The following is a 23,410-nucleotide window of genomic DNA, read 5'->3' on the forward strand; positions in this document are numbered from 1 at the left end:
ATGGGTAAATATCTTTAGGCATAAGACAGTGCTGCAGGAATTAGGTATTTAGCAGAGTGATGGCATGGGAGGAAAAAACTGTCTTTGTGTCATTTTGACATGCAATGCCCCGTAACAGCATCCTGAGGGGAGAAGTCGAAACAATTTATGTCCAGAATGTGACCAGTCTGTAGATATTTTCTCAGCCCTCTTTCTGACCCGTGCAATACACAGGTCCTCAATGGAAGGCAATTGTTTTTTTCTGCAATCCTAACTATCCGTTGAAGTTTGTACCTGCCCTGTTTGGTTGTTGTGCCAAACCAGACCGTTCTAGAAGTGGAAATGACAGACTCAATAATTCCTCTGTAGAACTGTTATCAGCAGCTCCTTGGTCCCTTAAGGGATCTGAAATCTATTCCACTCCATTTCTTGCTAGAATCAAGACGTACAGGTGGAAAACTGTGGGCAGCTGAGATAAGCAATCTCCTTCAAATTGATTTAAATTGATCGCATGCTATCAAGTCAGTGTTGACTCTTAGCAGCCACAAAGAGGTTTTTTTTTTTTTTTAAAAAAGAATTTTATTGGTTTTTTTAACATTTATAAGGGAAAAGGTAAATGGAAAGGTATACAAATTTTGGCAGTTGCAAAGTGTGGCAGGCGCCCCCCCCCCTCCAAACTCATAGAGTACATCTGAGTATAAAACATTGATACATAATCATATGTAATCAGCATGTTAATTCTATTGATATTTTCAATCAGTTTACACATTGTAGTATATGTTCCACATATAATTCCATTACTACTTTCGGTCAGTTTATAACAATGAGATTTTCTTATTCATTTTTGTGATCTGAGCTTTCTTGGTATTGCCCCTTCTCCCCCCCGCTGGCAGAGCTCCGGCCCCTCCCGTGTCCTGCATATCCGTTGTGGGATCTTCTGTTTTTTCTAGGTTTGTTTTGTTTTTTTCCATAAAGGCCTGTGCCTCTATGGGTGTGTTAATTCTAATTCTTGTCTCCTCCCAGAATATCAGCATACCTTCAGGCATCAACCATCTAAACCACACCCCCATCTGGTATAATTTATTCGCCAGTTGCGAATAATTTTTCCTTTTTTCCCTAATTTTCTTGGGGATCTGCTTCAAGATGGTTATTTCCCTGTCGTGGTATGTCAGTGCCTGCCCCCTTTGTACACCCAGAATTTCGTCTCTTGTGCTTTTTCTAAGAAATTTAATATGGACCTCCCTGGGTACATTGTGTGTTCTGGCATAAGCAGAGTTCACTCTATAAACCAGATCTATCTCCCATTCCATCTGTTGTTTTTCTTTGTGAATGTATTCAGCCAAAATGTTAGTCATAATGTCCCTTATATTTTCCCCATCTGCTTCTATAACATTTTGAAATCTAAGATAAAAGGACATTCTCTCAAATTCTGTTTTCATTTGCTGGATATCAAGTTCCTTGTTTCCCCTCTGCACCGCTTCTACCCGCCCCTCACCTCCGCCACCCCACCCTCCACAAGGTCCAGTCTCTGTGAGTTCTTGTAGATTTGGACTTGATTCTCTTTAATTTCTTCCTTCATTTCCTTTAATTGTTTCTTAATTTCTTCCTGGCCCTGTATAAGTTGCTGAAGCATTTGTTGCAAATCCATCTCTGTACTCTTAGGTTGCATCAGGTCTGTGAACTTTGATTGTGTGGCAGGACTGTATGTTGCAGATGTCGGGGCAGAAGTAGCAAAGCCAGGTTTTCCAGGGGGTGGTCTTTTAGGAGACATAGTTTATAAGGTAAAGAGATCAGTCAGTATGGAGAATGGACAGCTGGAGAAGCAGAGCAACCAGATGAGTCCAGGAGGCAGAAGATCCAGGTAGAGGAGAATTTCTCTAGTCAGTCTGGCAATAGAGAAAAAAATTTCCCCCAGAAAGTTCAAAGAATAACAATCCACAAGAGATTCTTCTGGGTGGCACGGAGACAAAGACCGGAAGCCTGAATTTTAAAGGTGGAGTCAGGTTTCACAGTTCATGAAGACAACGGAAGTGTGCCATCTTGCCCTGCCAGCTTTGGGCTCAGAGGCATAACAAAGTTTTAAAAGTTCCCAAAGTCCTCAGATCATCCATAAGTTATGGAGCTAAATTCAATGAAAAATCACTTTTGCAGGGGTGAGGCATCATTGGTTGGCTCTCCCCCCTCCTCCTTCCCCTGGGGCTGAGAACAGAATTGTTCCAAGCCGCTTGTCCAAGGGGGGGGGGGAAATCCCCCTCCCTCCAGCCGCGCCTCCAAAGAAATCCGAAAGTTAAAGTTTTAAAATGCTGAAAGGTCCTTTAAGTCCAAAAAGGGAATGAAGGGGGGAAGCGCCTCACCACACCGCCGCTGCTTCCTTCTATTGTTTCATTGTCCTATCAGCCTGTTGCGAAGACGCGAAGCGCCCTCCGAAACTGCTCCCCGATGCCTAGAGCGAAGCGGGGGGGACCCCACCAGCTGCCGCCGATGCCAGGATCCCCCGCGAAGCCGCTCCTCCAGCAGGATGCCTCTCCGGGGCGTCCTGTGCCCCCCAAGAAGTGGGGAAGCCCACCGGGGAGCCGGAGCGGGCAAAGGACTTGCCCGTCGCCGTCAGCCGCTGGAACCGGAAGCCACAAAGAGGTTTTAAAGAAGAAATTGGGCAACCATTTGTCTGGAATGGTATAGGGCAGGGGTCACCAACCCTCAGTTCGTGAACTGGCATTGGTCCACAGCATGCCAGCAACCGGTCTGCGCAAACAAGTGAAGCCCCATCCACAAGATGCAGGCAACACACAAAACCACACTTTCTTCCAAAAAAGCCAACACAATTCTAGGCTGTATAAACGGAGGGATAGAATCAAGATCACGTGAAGTGTTAATACTGCTTTATAATGCCTTAGTAAGGCCACACTTGGAATACGGCATCCAGTTTTGGTCACCACAATGTAAAAAAAGATGTTGTGACTCTAGAAAAGAGTGCAGAGGAGAACAACAAAGATGATTAGGGGACTGGAGGCTAAAACATATTAAGAACGGTTGCAGGAATTGGGTATGTCTAGTTTAATGAAAAGAAGGACTATGGGCGACATGATAGCAGTGAGCCAATATCTCAGGGGTTGCCACAAAGAAGAGGGAGTCAAGCTATTCTCCAAAGCACCTGAGGGTAGAACAAGAAGCAATGGGTGGAAACTAATCAAGGAGAGAAGCAACTTAGAACTGAGGATAAATTTCCTGACAGAACAATTAATCAGTGGGACAACTTGCCTCCAGAAGTTGTGAATGCTCCAACACTGGAAGTTTTAAAGATGATGTTGGATAACCTGAAGTCTGAAGTGGTATAGGGTTTCCTGCCTAAGCAGGGGGTTGGACTAGAAGACCTCCAAGGTCCCTTCCAACCCTTCTTATTCTAATTCCTATTCTATTTCGTTCTGTGGAAAAACCTTTCTCCACAGAACTGGTCCCTGATGCCCAAAAGGTATGGGGCTACTGGTATAGGGTTTCCTGCTTGAATAGGAGGTTGGACTAGAGAACCTCTCAGGTCCCTTCCAATGCTGTTATTGTGTTACTCCTAACCTGATCCTTCGGATTTTCCAAAGGTGCCCCCATCAGCATTGGTTATTACTGTCAGTCATCCTCTTCTCTTTCCTTCTGCCTTTCCCAGCATTAGTGTCTTTTCAGAGAGCTGAGTCATCATTTATAATGAGAAGCAGATTTAACATGAAAAACAGGGAGAGAAATCTTTTATTAAACTATAAAGTTGACAAGCAAAAATGCAAAGCAATTCTCAAATGGGAAAGGAAAACAGGCAGAGCTCTGTTCACAAACAAAAGGCTAATATATATTGTCATGGCTTGTGCTAAATTAATTTGGGCCCTATTTTGCACCTGCCAAAGACTTAGTTGCGATAAAACAGCCTTTTTTCTCCCTGCTAGATGTAAAATAGACAGGTTGAACTTGCTGAGCTGCCAAGTAGGCTGGCATTCTACCCTCAAATGAAGGGGATTTACATTAATTCTAATCTAATTGTGGGTAAGCTCCATTGTTCTTTAAGCACAATTTAAATCAGCATTTCCCCAAAGGGGTAGCGCTGCCTCCTGTGGGACAATTTTGTAGTTTAAGAGAACAGTAGAAATTAAGAAGACATTGAGAAACATCTTTTGCCACACTACGTAGATCTTCTGATCTCTCTTTTTGCAACTAAAAAAGGATAGTAGAAAAGAGCAGCATAGGGGCCTAGTGGTAAAGACGTTCACCTCCCACTCAGAAGGTTGAGAGTTCAGTCCTAGGTAGTGGCAGTTTTTCTCTCCTAAGGGTGCAAAGAAAAAAATATCTGCTGCGAACTCCATGTAGGCTTCAGGAAGGGCATCCAGTCAGTAAATTTCAGCTCCATCCAGTCACCCAGACTCTACCCAAAACTAAGGAATTACAGGGCCCTTAAAAAGGGAGTTAAATAGGAAAGCACAGAGTTTATAAATCAGAACTTGTAAAGAATTTCATTAAGGTTGTTGCAATGACTGTACACGTAACATGTTCCTGAAGTAGTGATTACTTATAATAGTGTTGTGTTAACCAGGAAGCGAAATGATTTGGGTAATGGTATCTGTTATTTATCTACTGATGGATATTTGTCTGTGATACATTATTTATATAATTATCATTATGGTTTGTCTCACAGTCAGCCAGATGTTCAGACTGGATTTGGCATTTTTATCCTCCTGTCGAGTCTTTCTTAAGAACCCAGGATAGGCAGAAGTGGATGTTTGATGGCTTTACTCAACTGTTCTGAGTAAAGCTGTCTTTTGCAATTGACTGATGGTGAATTTGTCAATGCCAATGATGTTCAAGTGGTGTATCAATTGTTTTGGAACTCCACTGCAGTTGCCTTAAATACATGCCAGTTGCCAAATGCTCAATTGGCATGTATTTATGACCATGTATTGATCATGTGACCATGGGATGCTGCAATGGTTATTAGTATGAAAGCCAGGGATTAGGCCTTTTCCCCCCCACTGCCGTCGTAACTTCAGCCATTAAACAAATGATTGTAAATTGAGGGCTATGTTCTGTCTTTTGCTATTGGCAGCCTTGGTAGCTTATATGCAAGCTACTTATTCTTATTCAATTTTATTATTTATGAATTAGCCTCCCCCCCACTGCAAGAATGTTTAGTGTACGCTAGTGTTTTAGTCCATGGATTTGTTATGCATTTTATTTTTCTATTATGTATTTATATGTAAATACATAAAATATACACTATATTGCCAAAAGTATTTGCTCACCTGCCTTTACTCGCATATGAACGTACTGTAAGTGACATCCCATTCCTAATCCATAGGGTTCAATATGACGTCGGTCCACCCTTTGCAGCTATAACAGCTTCAACTCTTCTGGGAAGGCTGTCCACAGGGTTTGGGAGTGTGTTGATGGGAATTTTTGACCATTCTTCCAGAAGCGCGTTTGTGAGGTCACACACTGTTGGACGAGTTTACGTGGCCTCCCACTTCGTGGCTGAGTTGCTGTCGTTCCCAAACACTTCCACGTTCTTATAATACAGCTGACAGTTGACTGTGGAATATTTAGGAGCGAGGAAATTTCATGACTGGATTTGTTGCACAGGTGGCATACTATCACACTTCCACGCTGGAATTCACTGAGCTCCTGAGAGCGACCCATTCTTTCACCAATGTTTGTAAAAACAGTCTGCATGCCTAGGTACTTGGTTTTATACCCATGTGGCCATGGGAGAGATTGGAGCACCTGATTCTGATTATTTGGATGGGTGGGCGAATACTTTTGGCAATATAGTGTATTTACCTCAGGCATCTGAATCCAGTTAGATGAAGTCCCCTTTTAATTGTCTAATTATCCAATGTACTCACAATTTTATATTATATAATTATATAAAATAATCATATATATATGGTTCTGGTTTTTTTTAACTAGGATTAGCAATTCTGTTCACACAAAGAAATATCCTATTTTCATCTAAAATCAGACAGGAAATTGGAAAAACAGTGAAACTCTGTGTCATAAGGCCTCACTATGAATACAGCACTTTTTATAAAAGGTGTTTTAAGATAGCAAATATTATCTGCAGTTTCCAAAATGAGTGCTCCAAAAAATATTGAAAATAGGCCATATATCCTAAGTACAATTTCTCATTCTGAAGAATCTTTCAATCCTAAAACCTTTTCCCAAAAGGCTGAAGAGATCTGACATTACATAAATACAGCTTCTACTTCCAGTAGCCAAGCTTCATTTATTTTTAAAGGGAAAAAAAACCCTGAATGAAATAACACACCACATCACAATGCAAACAAATAATCTACAACATGATGCAGAATAAGAATAGTAGTGTTAATTCTCTACAACATCCATCTCTTGACCCAAAACCATGTTATTAGTTCCCTTGGGAATAATGTAAACATTTACAAAAAAATTTAAGTGTTATATAAGTACATTATATTAAGACAATGGTGGACATGATACATTGGCAAGCGATTCAGTTCTCAAAACGTTGTTCTGAAGGACAGCGTGATTTGAGGAGGAGAGCTAAGAACGCCAAAACAGAAACTGCAGCAGGAGATGAATAGTTGGCGGGATTCCTGGAGTGGGCAGAGCCATGGCACAGAAACGAGGTGGTCACGCGAGATACCCTCACCCAAATGCTTGCCAAGACCCTCGACCACAGTTTTCTGCTTGGATAATATGATTTTGCAGATCTCATCTAGGGCATTTTCTTCTCTGGTATTAGAATTCCCGCTAGGTACCCAGGGAACAGCTGGCCTGCACTACAAGCCCACTCCCCCTTCTGCAAAATAACCCAACAGGAGCAAAATTTGCTGCTGCTGCTGTTTAACTGGTGTTAAAGGAGAACTCGAGTGTCTTTGCTGACTCATGCAGAAGGAACGGAACCCCTCCCCAATTTGGCAAGAAGTCTGGTCCCACCTCGCCCCGCTTTTGAGAAAACGGCCCTCCATCCCAGAGTCCACCAAGATGCTTTTAAAGCAGCCTTGTACCCAGGAGTTGCCTGCCTGGGTATCCTGAGTTTCAAGAACCAGTCAGCTCATTTCTCTTCCCAGCAGCCAAACTGGGAAGTCCAAAAGTGCAGGGTATATATATAAAAAAGCAACTGGTGGTACTGAGGAAATGTTTAGCAAGGGGTTCCTCTCAGAGATGGGGCATGTCTACAACAGGAACCCTGCAGGGTAGCTATTAGCTAGGCAGCATTCCCCACCACCACCAGGCTATTTTTTTTAAGCAATTATGGCAATTATGCCTTAATTGCAATGCAATGTCAGTGAGGCAATTTTAAAGCGGGTGGCTCTCTGGCACTTTGGAACAAGTGTAATGCATTTTAAAATGGCAGGTGCTGTTTTTTTTTTCCTTCAAAGTCCACATTTGGAATGTATCAAGAAATCTCACAAGGAGAAAGAGAGAGAGAGACAGAGAGAGGCTCATTTTCACAAATCTGTTCCCAAAGAAAGGCCAGTAGAGGTTTTTGGCCTCTTAGCAGTTTTCATTTTCTTTGGCTCACTTGTTAACATATCCTTGAGGGGGAGCACTTGGCCCTTGTATTTACAAAACAGGCAGTCTTCCAATGAACCAAGAGGGGAATCCCTCCAGGGTCACTAAATATTAAAAAAAAAAAGCTGGGATTTGGTGGCGGAGGGAAATAGACCAAAGTAGGTAAAATTGGATAATAAGGCACGTATTACAACCCACTTCTCTGTCCTATCCCTATTCTCTCTTCTATCTGGAGGTGCTTTTTCCTCTTTTTTTTTTGATAAACCCACATTTCCCAATGTATTTTGTAAAGAAGAAAGGGGGACGGGACAGGACAAGCCTTCTCATCAGAAAGCAAATAAAAGCAATGGTTTGAAAAGGCACCTAATTGCTGGATGAGGGGTAAGGTCCAGATGACTTAACGGACAGCTATCCTGCTTTCGGAATCTGAATGCTTTGAGGCAGCCTGGCCACATCTGGCCACTTCCAGATATATGGGGAGCATAAAAGCCATGAAATTCCTCACCAGCATAGTTAAGATAGCTGGGCGCTGCTGCCACAATGATTGGGCAAGACTGCCTGAGGTAGCACAATAACTGGTACCTTCCAGAAAGCATCCTTGGGCAAGGAATTGGCTCAGGTTCTGAGGAGGATTTTACCACCCAGGATGCCAGAATTAGACTCACACAGGTGAGAAGAGGAGCACTGACTGAACAGGGTGCCCCAAAGCCATAGGAGACCCAAGATCATTGGAAAATTGTGGAAGAGATAGATGAGAACTGCTGAAATGTCAAACTTGCCCAGCCAAAGCAATGTTTCTCAACCTCAGGAACTTTTAAGAGGTGTGGACTTCAACTCCCAGAATTCCCCAGCCTGGAGAATTCTGGAAGTTGAAGTCCACACCTCTTAAAAGTTCCTGAGGTCGAGAAAGACAAGTCAACTTGCACTTAGCGGCTATTAAGACACCCCACAAAAAATAATCTGAGGAAATACTTGAAGATGCCGCCTGATTGTGGGTCTCATCCATCCGCTTTGAGGTAAAGTGGAATATGTGAACAGAATTTGATCTGTCAGTACCAGCAATGAAAAAAGTTTTGTGGTTTAATTATGGGAATTTTCCCCCCCCCCAAGAGGGACCGGCTCAGACCACATCATAGTCACCGTCTATGTTTCTATTTTAGCAAGCAAGTTAATAGCCAGCAAGGTAGGAGGAAGAGAGCATAAAGCAAAACACTCTGAACAAAACAAATAAGCAAAACAAAGACCAGTTAACAGGTCGAAACTTCCAGAAAATGTGTCGTATTTTAGGAGAGAAGGGGCCATATTTGAATTCATCCCCCTTAATTAATACAGTTCTCCCATGCATGCTAGCAGTTCCATGAGAAGATTAAACCACACTGCTAACTTTCTATTTCCAGGAATTATTTTCCCTGGGAGAAGGATTCAGTTACAAAACTCCTGCTCTGATAGCAGCAAACATTAAAAAAAATAGTTATCGTCATGAACCAGCTGCTCTTTCTGCCTATCACACTATCACACGTTTCCTTTCACAACAATCTCTTGAACTACAGGATCCCCAAAGATACAGGGTGTCAGGATTAGCACAGGAGCAAGCTCAAAAACAGGGAAAAGGCAAGAAAAGTTTAAGTCACTTTCCCAAAATCTTCAGGGGAATCTGGGGGTGAACGGCTGCCCTCTCAAAACGAGGCAGTCAATAAAAATGACAGTTTTATCCATTTCCTTGTGCACCCATTGGCAAGAATGATATAGGTGGGAGGGGGGGAAAGGGGGGATTCCTATCAATAAAAATAGGACTAATCGAATTTTATGGGCAACAGCCATGTCTTGGCACAAGCCGCTGCCATCATAAAAGGAGAACCATAAATAAAACCATGGTTAGGGGAAGGAAGAGCACCACCCCTACAGGAAAAAGAGAAAGAGGGAAAGAAGGAGAGAAAGAGAGAGAGAGAGGCTCCAATGAGGAACGCAATGTGTTTCCTGCAACAACTCAAACCAAACTACTTCAGCAGCCCAACAGCAAGCCAGGATCAGGACCAGGGGTTTCCATAATTGGGAACTGTTGGATATTCAGGGAGGCTGTTTCCTGAAAAGTTGCTGTGCTGTGCTTCCCTGCTCGGAGGATCTTTCCACGATCCATTCTGCCATTCGTTCTGGGCTTTCTGCAAGCTCCCGCCTCCACTACGGTAGATCCGGTGAACCTGATTGGAACGAGAAAGAAAGTAGGGATCAAGCCTCTATCTATTGGACGTCTGTTCTGCACTTCCGTCCAAAGCATTGACTTTTTTTCCTTTAACCTGGTATAGAAAAAAAATAAAGAATCTGAGGCGAGGATGCCGGGGTGATGTTTAGTCTGGGATTCAGGGGACTAAGATCTCAGAGTGATTTTTTTTAAAAATTGCCCCCTTATAGTTGCAATTGGCTTTCATGCCCCCATTGGCTAATCACCAATGTGTTTTGTTAATGTTATTAATTAAGGCTCCTTTCAGAGAAAAAGTTACTGTACTTACCCTGTTTCCCTGAAAATAAGACCTTCCCAGATAATAAGCCCAATCAGGCCTTTGAGTGCATGCGCTAAAATAAGCCCTCCCCTGAAAATAAGCCCTCCTCGAAAATATTGCGACACAGCAGCAGCCATGAGGTGACTAGGCTCTCCGCCTCCTGCACCTCAAAAATAACAAGACCACCCTGAAAATAAGACCGAGTGCTTATTTCAGGGGTCAAAAGAAAGTAAGACCCTGTCTTGTTTTCAGGGAAACACGGTAGGAATGTTCAAACTGTCAGGGGAAAAAAACACCCTGGAGAAAATGTGAGATCAATGGACCGGGCTGATTCCCTTCAGCATATCTTTTGAGATATTAAGAAAATAAAATAAAAGTCTTTGAGAAGTATATTCTAATTAATAAACAAACTTTAATACGAAAATAATAAAAGCAAATAAAACAGAAAAGTTAACTAAATTGTTACATTTTGATAATGAAAGCTCCGTCTGCCAAATTGGCAGCCGGACAAAGAACAAAGGAATAAGTTCTGGAATGTGTGAAGCATGCGCAATAAATCACTTTCAGATAACATTTTGTTTTATGACCTGCGCAATAAAGCTTTCTTAGTTTAACTCTTGAGTGTCAATTCAGTCAGTTCAGGCCTAGCAAACTTTTTAACATCGTGACACAAACGTTATGTGTCAAATGAATAACAATGCTCCTGGAAGAAACTAGCAAGCCATTCACATGTTTAGAATATGAATATGAATGGAATGGAATAGAATAGAATAACAGAGTTGGAAGGGACTTTAGAGACATTTAAGGCAATTTATATAATTAATTTTCCTTGGGACCTCACTTTTAGCCCACCCAGTCAGTGGGATAGGGGGCAGCCATGAATGAGAGGATTATATGGTGCCCATATGATGGCCTGTGCTTAATGGAGTTCCAGAGTGACTCTCTTTTGCACCTCACCCCCAACCCCTGCAGAGGCACGGGATGCACCACAAAATTTAAAAAAAAACTCCGACTCACCCGCACGAGACATATAAGCATCCCAATAGCGCACAAGGTGAACATAACTGCGGGGAAAAGCATGACCACACCAGCCCCAACATTTTGGCCAATAAATTGTACGGCAACCAGCCAGCCGCTAAAAGAAACCAAGAGAAAAGAGGGTTGCAATTTTCAGAAAACATTAATAATAATTACATACACCTGGCAGATAAATGTATGCAAAGCGTGTTGGCAAAACAATAGATGAGATAAAATATTACAGTAAAACCATGATAAAATTGCCAGAATATGGCACCGTAGAATTGCAATAGAACAGATGTTTTTAATTCGATATTTAAGGAAGCTGCCCATCTAACTGGTGTGGCTGTGATGAGATCATCCTATAGGCACATTGACATTTTCCTGAGATCCCAAAGGTGCTTTTTTCAGGAGGCAACTGGACTTTCTGGTTTCTTTTTCTTTTGAAGATGTTTTGCTTCTCGTCCCAGAAGCTTCTTCAGCTCTGACAGGATAGTGGGGAATAAAAGGACTTACATATATTCCTTGCAGACAACTGGTCATTTGCATCCTTTTAGAGCAGTGTTTCTCAAACTTGGTGACTTTAAGTCCTGTGGACTTCAACTCCCAGAATTCCCCAGCCAGCATAGCTGGCTGGGGGATTCTGGGAGTTGAAGTCCACAGGACTTAAAGTCACCAAGTTTGAGAAACACTGTTTTAGAGGGTCATTGAAGCCCTTGGAGGTTTATCTGTGTCCTTGAGTCACCCGAGTAGTGCAAATGGTTCTAGTACTCTGCAAAAAAATTCTCTGGAAACTCATTCCTCCTCCCACACCATTCAAAGGGTGTCCATCCCAAATTGCATAGCTAAAAGTCAGCAGAGATTCTCAGTCATCCAGACCATGGTTGTCCCAAAGGTGCTTTTTCAGGAGGCAACCGGACTTCCTTGTTTTTTTTCTTTTGAAGATGGAAGGGAGATGGATGACTGAGAATCTCTACAGACTTTCCTGAGGAGACTTTCTCAAACTACATGTGGTTGGAGTCAAACTATTCTCCAAGGCACCTGAGGGTAGAACAAGAAGCAATGGGTGGAAACTAATCAAGGAAAGAAGCAACTTAGAACTGAGGAGAAACTTCCTGACAGTTAGAACAATTAATCAGTGGAACAGAAGTTGCCTCCAGAAGTTGTGAATGCCCCAACACTGGAAGTCTTTAAGAAGATGTTGGATAGCCATTTGCCTGAAACGGTATAGGGTTTCCTGCCTAGGCAGGGGGTTGGACTAGACGACCTCCAAGGTCCCTTCCAACTCTACTATTGTATTGTATTGTATTGTAAGTCAAGGACTACCTGTGTACAGGTATAAGCCTGGCTTGGCAGTAGCATTTGAGAAGGATCTGGGTGTCCAGGAAGATCACGGCTGAAGCCTGGGCCACAATGTGCTGCAGCTGCTAAAAAAAGCTTCTTTGACAAGAGACATAATTTTGAAGTTATGGAAAGCGATCAGTCCACTCTATCTTGTCCTAGTTAGGCTGGAAGGCTGAGTTCATTTTGGGTCATTACAATGCAAGGAAGATGCTGAAGAACTGGAAAGAATGTAGAGAACAGCACCAAAGATTGTGAAGTGCTTGGAGGCTAAACCCTAGAAAGAACATTTAAAGGAACTGGCAATGTATAGCCTCAATATTTTTTCATCTGTTTTATATTGGATGATTCATTTATTGTTATGCACTACCCTAAGGAGCCTTTGGGGGAGATGGGTGGCTATATAAATTTGATGTAAATAAATAAGAAAATGCTAGAGAGAGAGATGATTGTTGTTGTTAGTTGCGAAGTTGTGTCCGACCCATTGCGACCCCATGGACAAAGTTCCTCCAGGCCTTCCTGTCCTCTACCATCCTCTGCAGTCCATTTAAGCCCACACTAACTACTTCGGAGACTCCATCCAGCCACCTCATTCTCTGCCGTCCCCTTCTTCTTTTGCTCTCAATCTTCCCAGCATTAGGCTCTTCTCCAGTGAGTCCTTCTTTCTCATTAGGTGGCCAAAGTATTTGAGTTTCATCTTCAGGATCTGGCCTTCTAAAGAGCAGTCTTCAAATATTTCAAAGACGGTCACCCAAAACAGGTGTGGATTTATTCTCTAGAACCGGAGGTAAAGAGTGGAAGCTCTAAAACTCTTGAGAGTCACAGATGTACCATCTCTGGAAGCTTTCAAGCAAAAGATGGCCACTCATTTGTCTGGGATGCTGTCCTGGGAAGGATTAAAACATTCTAAGGTTTGGGAAGAAACCGTAGGCTTCTAGGAGAATACATTTATTTATGCAATTTATTCCTCCGCAATCCATAGGAACCATTAAAACATAATGATATAGTAAGTACGACAATAAATTGCAGGTTTCTTAACAGATAACATTGACTTAAGAAACACTAATGGATCTATAACTAATCCACAAACTAATTCTAATCCAGGAAACAGGGTTTTTATCAGCTTTCAGAGGACATGGGAACAGGGGCCAACCTTGCCTCTGGACCCAAGCTATTCCACAATAGCTGTACTTTCTGGGTGGGAGGGTGGCACCCTTAATAAGTGCTCCACAGTTGTCTGGGGCAGCGAAGTAGATCAGGGTTGTCAAACTCGATTTCATTGAGGGCCGCATCTGGAGTGTGTTTGAGCTCGGGGAAGGGGGGAGGGGGGCTGGGATGGGCACTGCCAGAGTGGGCGTGGTTATCTGACGTCACTTGTGTCGGGGGCACCTGTGGTGACCCGAGAGCTCTGCTAGCAAAAACAGCTCCCGAGCTCCGTTTCCAGCTGCAACGGCCTCCTGCAACCCTCTGACAGCGGAAAGAGCACCCGGGAGGGCTGCACGCAGCCCTTGCAAGCTCCATTTTCAGCCGCAATAGGCTCAGTTTTCGTTGGCAGAGGCACCGCGGGATGGGTCCTTTGCTATTTCCAGGGCGGCCCCGCAGGCCGGATCTGGCCCCCGGGCCTTGAGTTTGACACCCCTGAAGTAGATACTATCTAAGAAAGGTGGTTTCTTAATTGTCCACACCCTGAACCATGTAGGTTGGCAATCTTAAACACTCAAAGAGCCATTTGGACCCGTTTTCCCACAGAAAAGAAAATACCGGGAGTCACAAAACGTTTCCCGTGCCTGACTATTTCCTGAGCGGCCACAAAACTAGCATATGTAGTTGAAGTAAGCATTCTGTTTTCTTCTGAAATTTTCTTTTCTTGGATTTCACCATGTTTGGCCTACCGGGGGTTGAAAAGCTCAAGAAATCACGTTCCAGTGGATGCCGCACGTTGGCGGGTGTAACGCATATTTTGAGCAACAGGGAGCCGCAACAGAGGGATAAAAGAGCCACATGCGGCTTCCGAGCTGCAGATTGCTGACCCCTAATGTAGGGCTTTAAAAGTGGTGACCAGCATCTTGAACTTCACCCGCAAATATATCTGTAGCAGTGCAAATCTACAATTATGTAATGTGGCATAGAGCAGGTTTGGGCATAGAAGCAGAAATAATACTTTACTGTACTGACTCTCCCTGATTGATTGATTGATCAAATTTATGAAATTGTTGAGAAGTATCTTTTGCTTGGCTTTAGAAGAACTGCTCCAAACCCATAAAAGACTGAATCAACCCATTTACAGCTATTTATAGTTATAGCATTATTGTCAACAACTTTACTGCAATCTTCATGTCCATAAAGCTCGCCCTACCTGATCAATAACAGAATGCCTGTAAAGTTGTACATTATCCTAGGAAAAAGTGGCCTTTTTGTTAAAGATCTGGGTTCTTTAATAATGGGACAAATGGAATCCAAATTCAAAGTGTTAAGAATGTTAAGAAACAATTAAACTAATTAGATCCTGTAACACCACGGTTTTCTGTTGTATAGGTGGAGAGATTTTTTTTAAAAAAATCTAAATTGAGACGGGAATTGGAAGATATGTAAAAATCAGTTGCTTTGCTTACCATGTTCCCCAATTACCGATACCGATTGCCTGGATGGCTGTCAGGATAAACTGGGCTCCAAAAATGAAGAAAAACGCCATGAAATTAAAAGAGCTGTCTGACCTGGGGGAAACATGAGGAAGAAGAAACATAAATAGTATAGCCTTTATTGTCATTGTACAAAATAAATATAAGGAGATTGGTTAATTTAAATAAATTAAATTAAAAAAAATTAGTATACAAAAAAAATACAGGCAGTCCTCGACTTACAACCATTCATTGAACTGTTCAAAGTTACAACAAGACTAAAAGAGTGACTTGTGACTTTTCTCATACTTACAATCACTGCAGCCTCCCCATGGTCATGTGATCAAAATTTGGATGCTTGGCAACTGGTTCATACTTATGACGGTTCATGGGATCCCCTTTTGTGAGCTTCTGACAAGCAAAGTCAACGGGGAAGCCAGATTCGCTTAACAACCGGGTTACTAACTTAACCACTGCAGTGATTCACCTAACAACTGTGGCAAGAAAGGTCGTAAAATGGGGCAAGATTCACTTGACTGTCTCACTTAGCAACAGAAATGTTGGGCTCAACTGTGGTCATAAGTCAAGGACTACCTGTAAATGGACAATCATTCTATTAATTATTTCCGTTGGGTGGCATCTAATTCTAATGTAAGAAATGGAATAAAATATATCCCTGCTCAGCCGTGCTTTATTGTGCATCAATTTATTAATGTCCCTGTGACTTTTTTCTTCCTCTAAACAGCCCCAATTGTTGCGTTCCCTCCTCAGATGGAAAGGGTTCGACTCCTTGATCAAAATATTGCATTTAAGATTTAGGGGTACAATGAAGGAAGGCGCTCCAACCTACTTCTTTCTTCTCTGCAGCACCAAAGCTGGAGATCTGATTTTGGAAATTTAAGGACAAGAGATAAAATACACCAGTGTGAAATTTTACCGGAAGGCTTTGTAGACTGGCCGGAACCAACACACATAACTACAGGGGCTGAAGAGGAGAAGCCAAAGAATTGCCAAGCCAAAATTGGAACCATATCCACTACCGATCCACCAAGCCAGACAAGCAATGAGGTTAACGCTCAAGGTGATGCAGTAAACTATGGAAGGGGAAAAAAAAGAGACATTTAAAGTACTGGGAAAATCCAAGGCACTTTAAAGCAATGATGTACAATACGGAGTTTGAAAGCATAGTGGAGAAATTGGATCTCACAAAAGGGTGAAGGAGTGCTAAGGAAACCTTCTCTCAACAATACTTTGGCAATAAAGCCAATCAGCCAAGGACCAGAAGTCCAATTCTCACAAGAGTCTTTATGACAGAGGCTGGATATGTCTTCCTTGGCAATCAACCATAGCTGAGATGATCTGCTTTGTTACCATTTTAGCAATAGCAATAGCACTTACACTTGGAGTATTTTTGGGAGTATAAGACGCACCAAGGTTTTGAAGAGGCAAATTTTAAAAAAAGTTTTTGCACTCTGCAAACCTCCCCAAAACGGCCCGTTTTTTGCAAAAACAGGCCCGGGTTTTTTTTTTTTTTTAAAAAAACGTCATGAATAGCCCTTAGGACAGGGGTGTCCAAACTTGGGAACTTTAAGACTTGTGGACTTCAACTCCCAGAATTCCCCAGCCAGCAGAGCTGGCTGGGGAATTCTGGGAGTTGAAGTCCACAAGTCTTAAAGTTTCCAAGTTTGGACACCACTGCTTTAGGAGGTTTGTAGAGTGCTCCTGGGGTGTGTGGTGGGGGCCAAAAACGAGCAAAAAAAAGGGCATGGATAGCCTTTGGGAAGCTTATAGAGTGCTCCTGGGGGCTGCGGGGCAAAATTGAGCAAAAAATAGCCCATTTGTTGCTCATTTCTGCCCTCCCCAGCCCCCAGGAGCGCACCCAGATTTCCAAACTCTTTTTTAGAGGGAAAAAGGTGCGTCTTATACTCTGAAAAATATGGTATATGGTTCACAGAGTCAGCATATTTCCCCCAACAATCAGGGTCCTCATTTGACCCACCTCGGAAGGATGGAAGGCTGAGTCGACCTTGAGCCTGGTGAGATTCGATCTGCCAAACTGGTGGCAACTGGCAATCAGCAGAAGTAGCCTGCAGTGCTGCACTCTAACCACTGCGCCACCACAACTCTTTTAACTTAGTAAAATATTTTTTTTCTATTTATATATTGCTGTGTACTTATTGTTTTAATATATTTTGATGTTGATAAGTTTTCTTGGCCACCGAGCTGATTTTCTTAGGCAGCAAAGATACCGTATTTTTCACCCTATAAGACGCACTTTTTTACTCCAAAAAAGAGGGTGAAAATCTGGGTGCGTCTTATACGCCGAATGTAGCCACCTGGGTCATCTAAAAATGGGGCAGGCATAAAATTGTTCTTAAACTGCTGTTAACTTTATACAGTTGATATAAAATATTTTACTACAGTATTTGGTTCAGAATCTTTTTTTCCCTAGATTTTCCTCCTTTAAAATTGGCTGCGTCTTATATTCCGGAGCGTCTTATAGGGCGAAAAATACGTTAATTAATTAAAAACCAAAATATATCTTAGTCTCTTCTTCTGGATCTTTATTTTTGTCAAACCATTAAAAAAAACACAATGTTAAATTTCTAGCAGACTAAAAAGATGCACATAAAAAGATGCACTACGACAGAGGTCTCCAACCTTGGCAACTTTCAAGATTTGTGGACTTTTAACTCCCAGCTTTGCTGGCTGAGGAATTCTCATTCTGGGGGTTGAAGTCCACAATTCTTAAAGTTGCCAAGGTTGGAGACCCCTGCACTAAGGTGTACAAATATGCACAAGAATACACTCTCAACCATCGGTGCACATTATGAAAGATCAGATCCAGGCTCCTGGATCTTTATAGAATTTATACAGCCACTCATCTCAAGTACATGACTCTGAACTACCATATTTTTCGGAGTATAAGACGCACCTTTTTTCCTCAAAAAAGAGGTTGAAAATCTGGGTGCGTCTTATACATCGAATACAGCATTTTTTGCCTCCCAAAGCCCCGCCCCCTTTACAAAAATGGCTGTGCATATCCCTCTGAAGGCTTTCAGAGAGCTCCTGGGGGCTGGGGAGGGCAGAAATGAGCACAAAACGGGCCGTCTTTTGCCCTCCCAGCCCCCAGCAGCACTCTATAAGCCTCCATAAGGCTATGCATGCAATTGTTTTGACAAAAAACGGGCCAGTTTTTTGTGAAAAAACGGGTCATTTTTTGCCCATCTTTGTGTCCCCCCCGGAGCACTCTGCAATCCCCCCCCCAAGGCTATTCATGCCTTTCATTTGAAAAAAAACGGGCCCGTTTTCACAAAAAACGGGGCGGTTTTGGGAAGTTTGCAGAGTGCAAAAACTTTTTTTTTCCCTTTCGAAAAGCTCTAGTTAGAGTGATAGATGAGAATTACATTGATCAAGTGCTGTGCCAGCAGAAACAAGTCTTTAGTGCTGTAGGTTGTCAGCGATTTCCTTCTCCAGCACATGGAAACATCTACCTACCTACCTACCTACTCTCTCTCTCCCCCTACCTACCTACTGTATTTCTCTCTCTCTCTCTCTCTCTCTCCCTCTACCTACCTACCTACCCTCTCTCCCTCCCTCCCTCCCTCCTGTATTTCTCTCTCTCTCCCTCTACCTACCTACCTACCCTCTCTCCCTCCCTCCCTCCCTCCTGTATTTCTCTCTCTCTCCCTCTACCTACCTACCTACCTACTCTCCCTCCTGTATTTCTCTCTCTCTCTCTCTCTCTCTCTCTCTCCCTACCTACCTACCTACCTACCTACTCTCTCTCCCTACCTATCTACTGTATTTCTCTATCTCTTTTTCTCTCTCTATCCCTTTATCTACCTATCTACCTACCTAACTACTCTCCCTCCTTACTTACCTACTGTATTTCTCTCTCTTTTTCTCCCTCTCTGTCCCTCTACCTACCTTTTTTTAAAAATTTGCCTCTTCAAAACCTTGTTGTGTCTTATACTCCGGTGCGTCTTATACTCCGAAAAATACGGTATGTTATCAGTTGCCGCAAGTATAATTTGGATTCCCTGCACTGAAAGAGGGATAGCTGACACCAGCTCACCTCACCTCACTCACCAGCCTCGCCTTTCCCTATGGTTGCTTTTTGGCTCTCATAATCCCTGGAATTCTAGGCTGCTTTCCCTAAGGAGGCCATCAGCTGAGAAAAGGCTGGTAAGAAAAGGCTACATGGCTGTTTTAAATTTGATGATTCAAGTATAGCAATAGGACTTATATACCGCTTCATAGTGCTTTACAGCCCTCTCGAAGCGGTTTACAGAGTCAGCCTATTGCGCCCAACAATCTGGGTACTCGCTTTACCGACCTCAGAAGGATGGAAGGCTGAGTCAACCTTCAGCCGGTGAGAATCCAACTGCCGAACTGCTGGCAGTCAGCAGTCAGCAGAATTAGCCTGCAGTACTGCATTCTAGAAAGGGACGAGGTGACTCAGTGGCTAAGATGCTGAGCTTGTTGATTGAAAAGTCGGCAGTTCGAATCCCTAATGCTGCATAATGAAGTGAGCTCCCATTACTTGTCCCAGCTTCTGCCAACCTAACAGTTCAAAAGCACGTTAAAAATGCAGATAGAAAAATAGGGACCACCTTTGGTGGGAAGGTAACAGCGTTCTGTGCACCTTCAGCATTTAGTCATGCCGGGAACATGACTACAGAGATGTCTTCAGACAGTGCTGGCTTTTCGGCTTTGAAACAGAGATGAGCACTGCCCCCTAGAGTCAGGAACGACGAGCATATACGTGCAAGGGAAACCTTTACCTTACTGCATTCTAACCACTGCACTACTACGGCGAGTATGATTGCTTGATACAAGTCCATCAATTAAGTTTTGATTTTGTATAGTTTTCAAATTTTAACCTGCATAGTTTTCCTATTTTAATATACTTTTAATTTCTAGTTGTTTTATAATTTATCAGCTGCCCAGAATCGCCTTATAGGGGAGATGGTCAGAATAAAAATCAGATAAATAAATAACGTGATCGTGCCCAGTTCAACCTTTTACCAACACCAACTCTTAAGCAGTAGCCCCTTTGTTGGAATACATTCAAGCTAATCTTCTTTCCAGGAATAGACTGTGGCTGGCAACCACAACATTTTTGGGAAACCCTGCATGGACATGAAGGAAACCACCATCTCCTGTTGATTCACTTAGTTCCTAGAAAAGATTGGAGGACATCTGGCTGATGAGTCATCAGCAAATCACTTCTTCTAACTCTTAATTGGAAAAATTCAGCAAGACGTCCATAATGCTGAGTAAGGTGGAGGAACATGACAACCAACAGCAAAGCAGGGGGGTTTCATTATGGTACTGAGGGGTGCCCAAGGAGCCAGGTCAGAGACAGATTATCCTGGAGGAAATCTAGCTAACGTGAGGTGCTGAGAGGTGGCATTGCCTAGATCGATGGTAGTCAACCTGGTCCCTACCGCCCACTAGTGGGCGTTCCAGCTTTCATGGTGGGCGGTAGGGCTTTGCTGTAACTCTGCTTTATAAATTTTATAAAGTTACTTCCCTACTTTATAAATCACCATTACTGTGGAACCGGTGGGCGGTTAGAAAATTTTACTACTAACAAAGATACAAAAGTGGGCGGTAGGTATAAAAAGATTGACTACCCCTGGCCTAGATGGTGTATAATCAGTCAATTAACACTTATTAATCTAATTCTGCCTTTTACAACCTCTTGCCAGCCAGACGCATTTGGGAAGTAGCAGTATCGATATCGCTGGAAAGGCTCGATAAGAAAAGACTGAACTAATCTTTCCAGCCTTTGGAGCTATGAAATCTGCAGGATGATTCATGCTTTATGAACTTTGCCAAAAGTCTCATGTTCTGCACATGTTTTGCCAGATTGGTTACATACACCTCTTGGCAAACTATCTTCTCATGAATCATGAATTCATAAATGGCAAACCAGACTTCTCATGAATTTTGCCATTTGTATTAAATGGGTGTTAAACTCAATTTCATTGAGGGCTGCATCAGGGTTGTCTTTGACCTGGGGAGGGGGGGGGCATAGCCAGCTTGATGTTGCTTATCGAGGCTCTGTTTCCAGCCACGACAGCCTCCTGCAGCCCTCTGCCAGTCAAAACAGAGTTTGGGAGGGCCACAGACAGACTCCCGGACTCCGTTTCTGGCCAAGACAGCCTCCTGCAGCCCTCTGCCAGGGAAAATGGAGGTTAAGGCCTGCCTGTGGCCCTCCCGAGCTCTGTTTTCACTGGCAGAGAGCTGCAGGAGGCTGTCTTGGCTGGAAATGGAGCCCGGGAGTCTGCCTGTGGCCCTCCCGAGCTCTGTTTTCACTGGCAGAAGGCTGCAGGAGGCTGTCGTGACTGGAAACAGAGCCCAGGAGGCCTGCCTGTGGCCCTCCTGAGCTCTGTTTTCACTGGCAGAGGGCTGCAGGAGGCTGTCTTGGCCAGAAACGGAGCCCGGGAGTCTGCCTGTGGCCCTCCCAAGCTCTGTTTTCACTGGCAGAGGGCTGTAGGAGGCTGTCTTGGCCAGAAACGGAGCCCAGGAGGGCTGCGTGTGAACCTCCCGAGTTTCGTTTTCACTGGCAGATAGCTGCAGGAGGCTGCCGTGGTCGGAAACGGAGCCCAGGAGGCCTCCGTGGGCCCCTCATTTTCGCTGGCAGATGCATCATGGTTGGTCCTTCATTGTCTCCAGGGCGGGCTCGCAGGCCAGATCTAAGCACCCTGCGGGCCGCATCTGGCGCTGCAGGCCTCGAGTTCGACACCCCTGGTCTAGATAGAAATTTTTCACCAGGTTTTGTGTTAGCTTTCCACTCTATATCCAAAAGGACTGGATATCTCTGCTATTTAAAAACAAACCTGAAACCTGAAGATGAGGACAAATAAGCACCAGATTAAACTCAGAAAGATCCCGAGTTGCATTTTTAACCTCCTTCCCCTGTCACTATGAACAAGGTTTCCAATACAGCTGAAGAACTTACACATCCACAAGCGATAGATCCTTCTCACCAGTGTCTGGTAATCAATTGGGATTTCATCGGCGAAGTTCTGGTAGAAGCACGGCTTCAGCGGGATAAATTTAGGAAGCGGGGGGAAATTGTTCTCTTTCTCTATAAAGAGAATTTTAAAAATCAGCTAAGTTAACAGAGGGAATGGCGACTTTAGTCATCAGAACAGTAAATCGGTCTAAAGATAAATACTCAAACAAGCCCAGGGGTGAAATGCTATCGGTTCGGACCGGTTCGCCCAAACCAGTAGTAAAAAGATGGTACCGGTTTGGGCGAACTGGTATTTCCAACGATCAGCTGTGACGCGTGATTTCCTGCTTTCTAGCTAATCTAAATTGTGTGGCACAGCGGATTCCCCCCCACCTCGTTATTCTACTTACCTTTGCAGACGCGCTCGGTACAGAGGTGGTATTCAGCAGGTTCTGACCAGTTCTGGAGAAGCGGAAGCGGAAATTTTGAGTAGTTCGGAGAACCCGTAAATACCACCTCTGACTGGCTACATCTATTCTCTGCCTCCCGAATCCCAGGTGATCAGGAGGAAATGGGGATTTTGCAGTAGCCTTCCCCTGGAGTGGGCAGGGAAGGGAGATTTTACAGTATCCTTCCCCTGCCATGCCCACCAAGCCATGCCACACCCACCAAGTCACGCCCACAGAACCGGTAGTAAAAATGTTTGATCCCACCACTGGCTCAGTAGCAGGCTCATCCCACCCACCCGGACGTCATCACGTCCATTTTTGACACTCTGCACATGTGCGGAAGGTCCTGCGCATGTGCATAGGTGGGACGTGTGCTCACATTTGCAAAACGGTAGCAAATGTAAGTCGATTTCACCCCTGAACAAGCCGACAGAGTTACTGAGGAACACAAATAAAAGAAGTCAGAAGAAACAGCCTAGCATATATCAGGAATGCAAGAAATTGTAATCTAAGCAAAATTATGTCACGACTTTTAGGCAATGCAGTCATGAACAAAGTAGTTTTGTAGAGACATTTTTAAAGGAAAGATGTTCATGTATATTGTGTTTCTCCCAAAAGAAGACCAGGCCTTATTTTCTTTTGAACACCCCCCCCCCCCCCCCGTTCTGACCCCCCTCTCCACGCCTGTGAACAAGCCAAAACACAGGCTTGGCTGGTTGCCACTGTTTAATTGCAGATAACAAACCTTTTGACCGAAGGGCCAGATAAATTAGAATACACGAAAAACAAACCAGATATTCAGACACAGCTCTAAGATATCGATGTTCTTCACTGCTAATTTTGAACGGTTGTTTCCTGCAAATGTTCCCTCCCAACGCCTCACCTATAAGCTCTCTTGGGAGGGGCCAATCTATAACCACCTGTGCTAATTATCGTCTGTGAGCCTGCCTACGAAGCCGCTGCCTTCGTTTCTCAGCCCGTCTTACTCTTGCATCAGGGGCTGACTGCCTTTGATCT

General features: G+C 43.6%; 1 protein-coding gene across 2 annotated transcripts in view; it reads right to left on the reverse strand.

The window, feature by feature from the left end:
* Positions 1-6,212: 6,212 nt before the first annotated feature.
* SCAMP4 (secretory carrier membrane protein 4) overlaps positions 6,213-23,410 on the reverse strand; it is a 33,729-nt gene continuing 16,531 nt past the window's right edge. Inside the window, exons 3-8 of one of the 2 annotated variants that reach the window (XR_014174159.1) lie at positions 21,948-22,076; positions 15,912-16,068; positions 14,969-15,070; positions 11,016-11,133; positions 8,446-9,698; positions 6,213-8,303 (exon numbers count right to left, since the gene is read on the reverse strand). Coding sequence is in view for 1 of the 2 variants with exons in the window: in XM_081939247.1 (XP_081795373.1) it covers positions 9,528-9,698; positions 11,016-11,133; positions 14,969-15,070; positions 15,912-16,068; positions 21,948-22,076 (677 nt within the window). In the remaining variant the exon portion in view is untranslated. Of the gene's footprint in view, positions 8,304-8,445; positions 9,699-11,015; positions 11,134-14,968; positions 15,071-15,911; positions 16,069-21,947; positions 22,077-23,410 lie in introns of those variants that run through there. The other variant, XM_081939247.1, reaches the window with a different exon arrangement.

This window comes from Natrix helvetica, assembly GCF_964273705.1.
Source record: "Natrix helvetica genome assembly, chromosome: 1".
NCBI lineage: Eukaryota > Metazoa > Chordata > Lepidosauria > Squamata > Natricidae > Natrix > Natrix helvetica.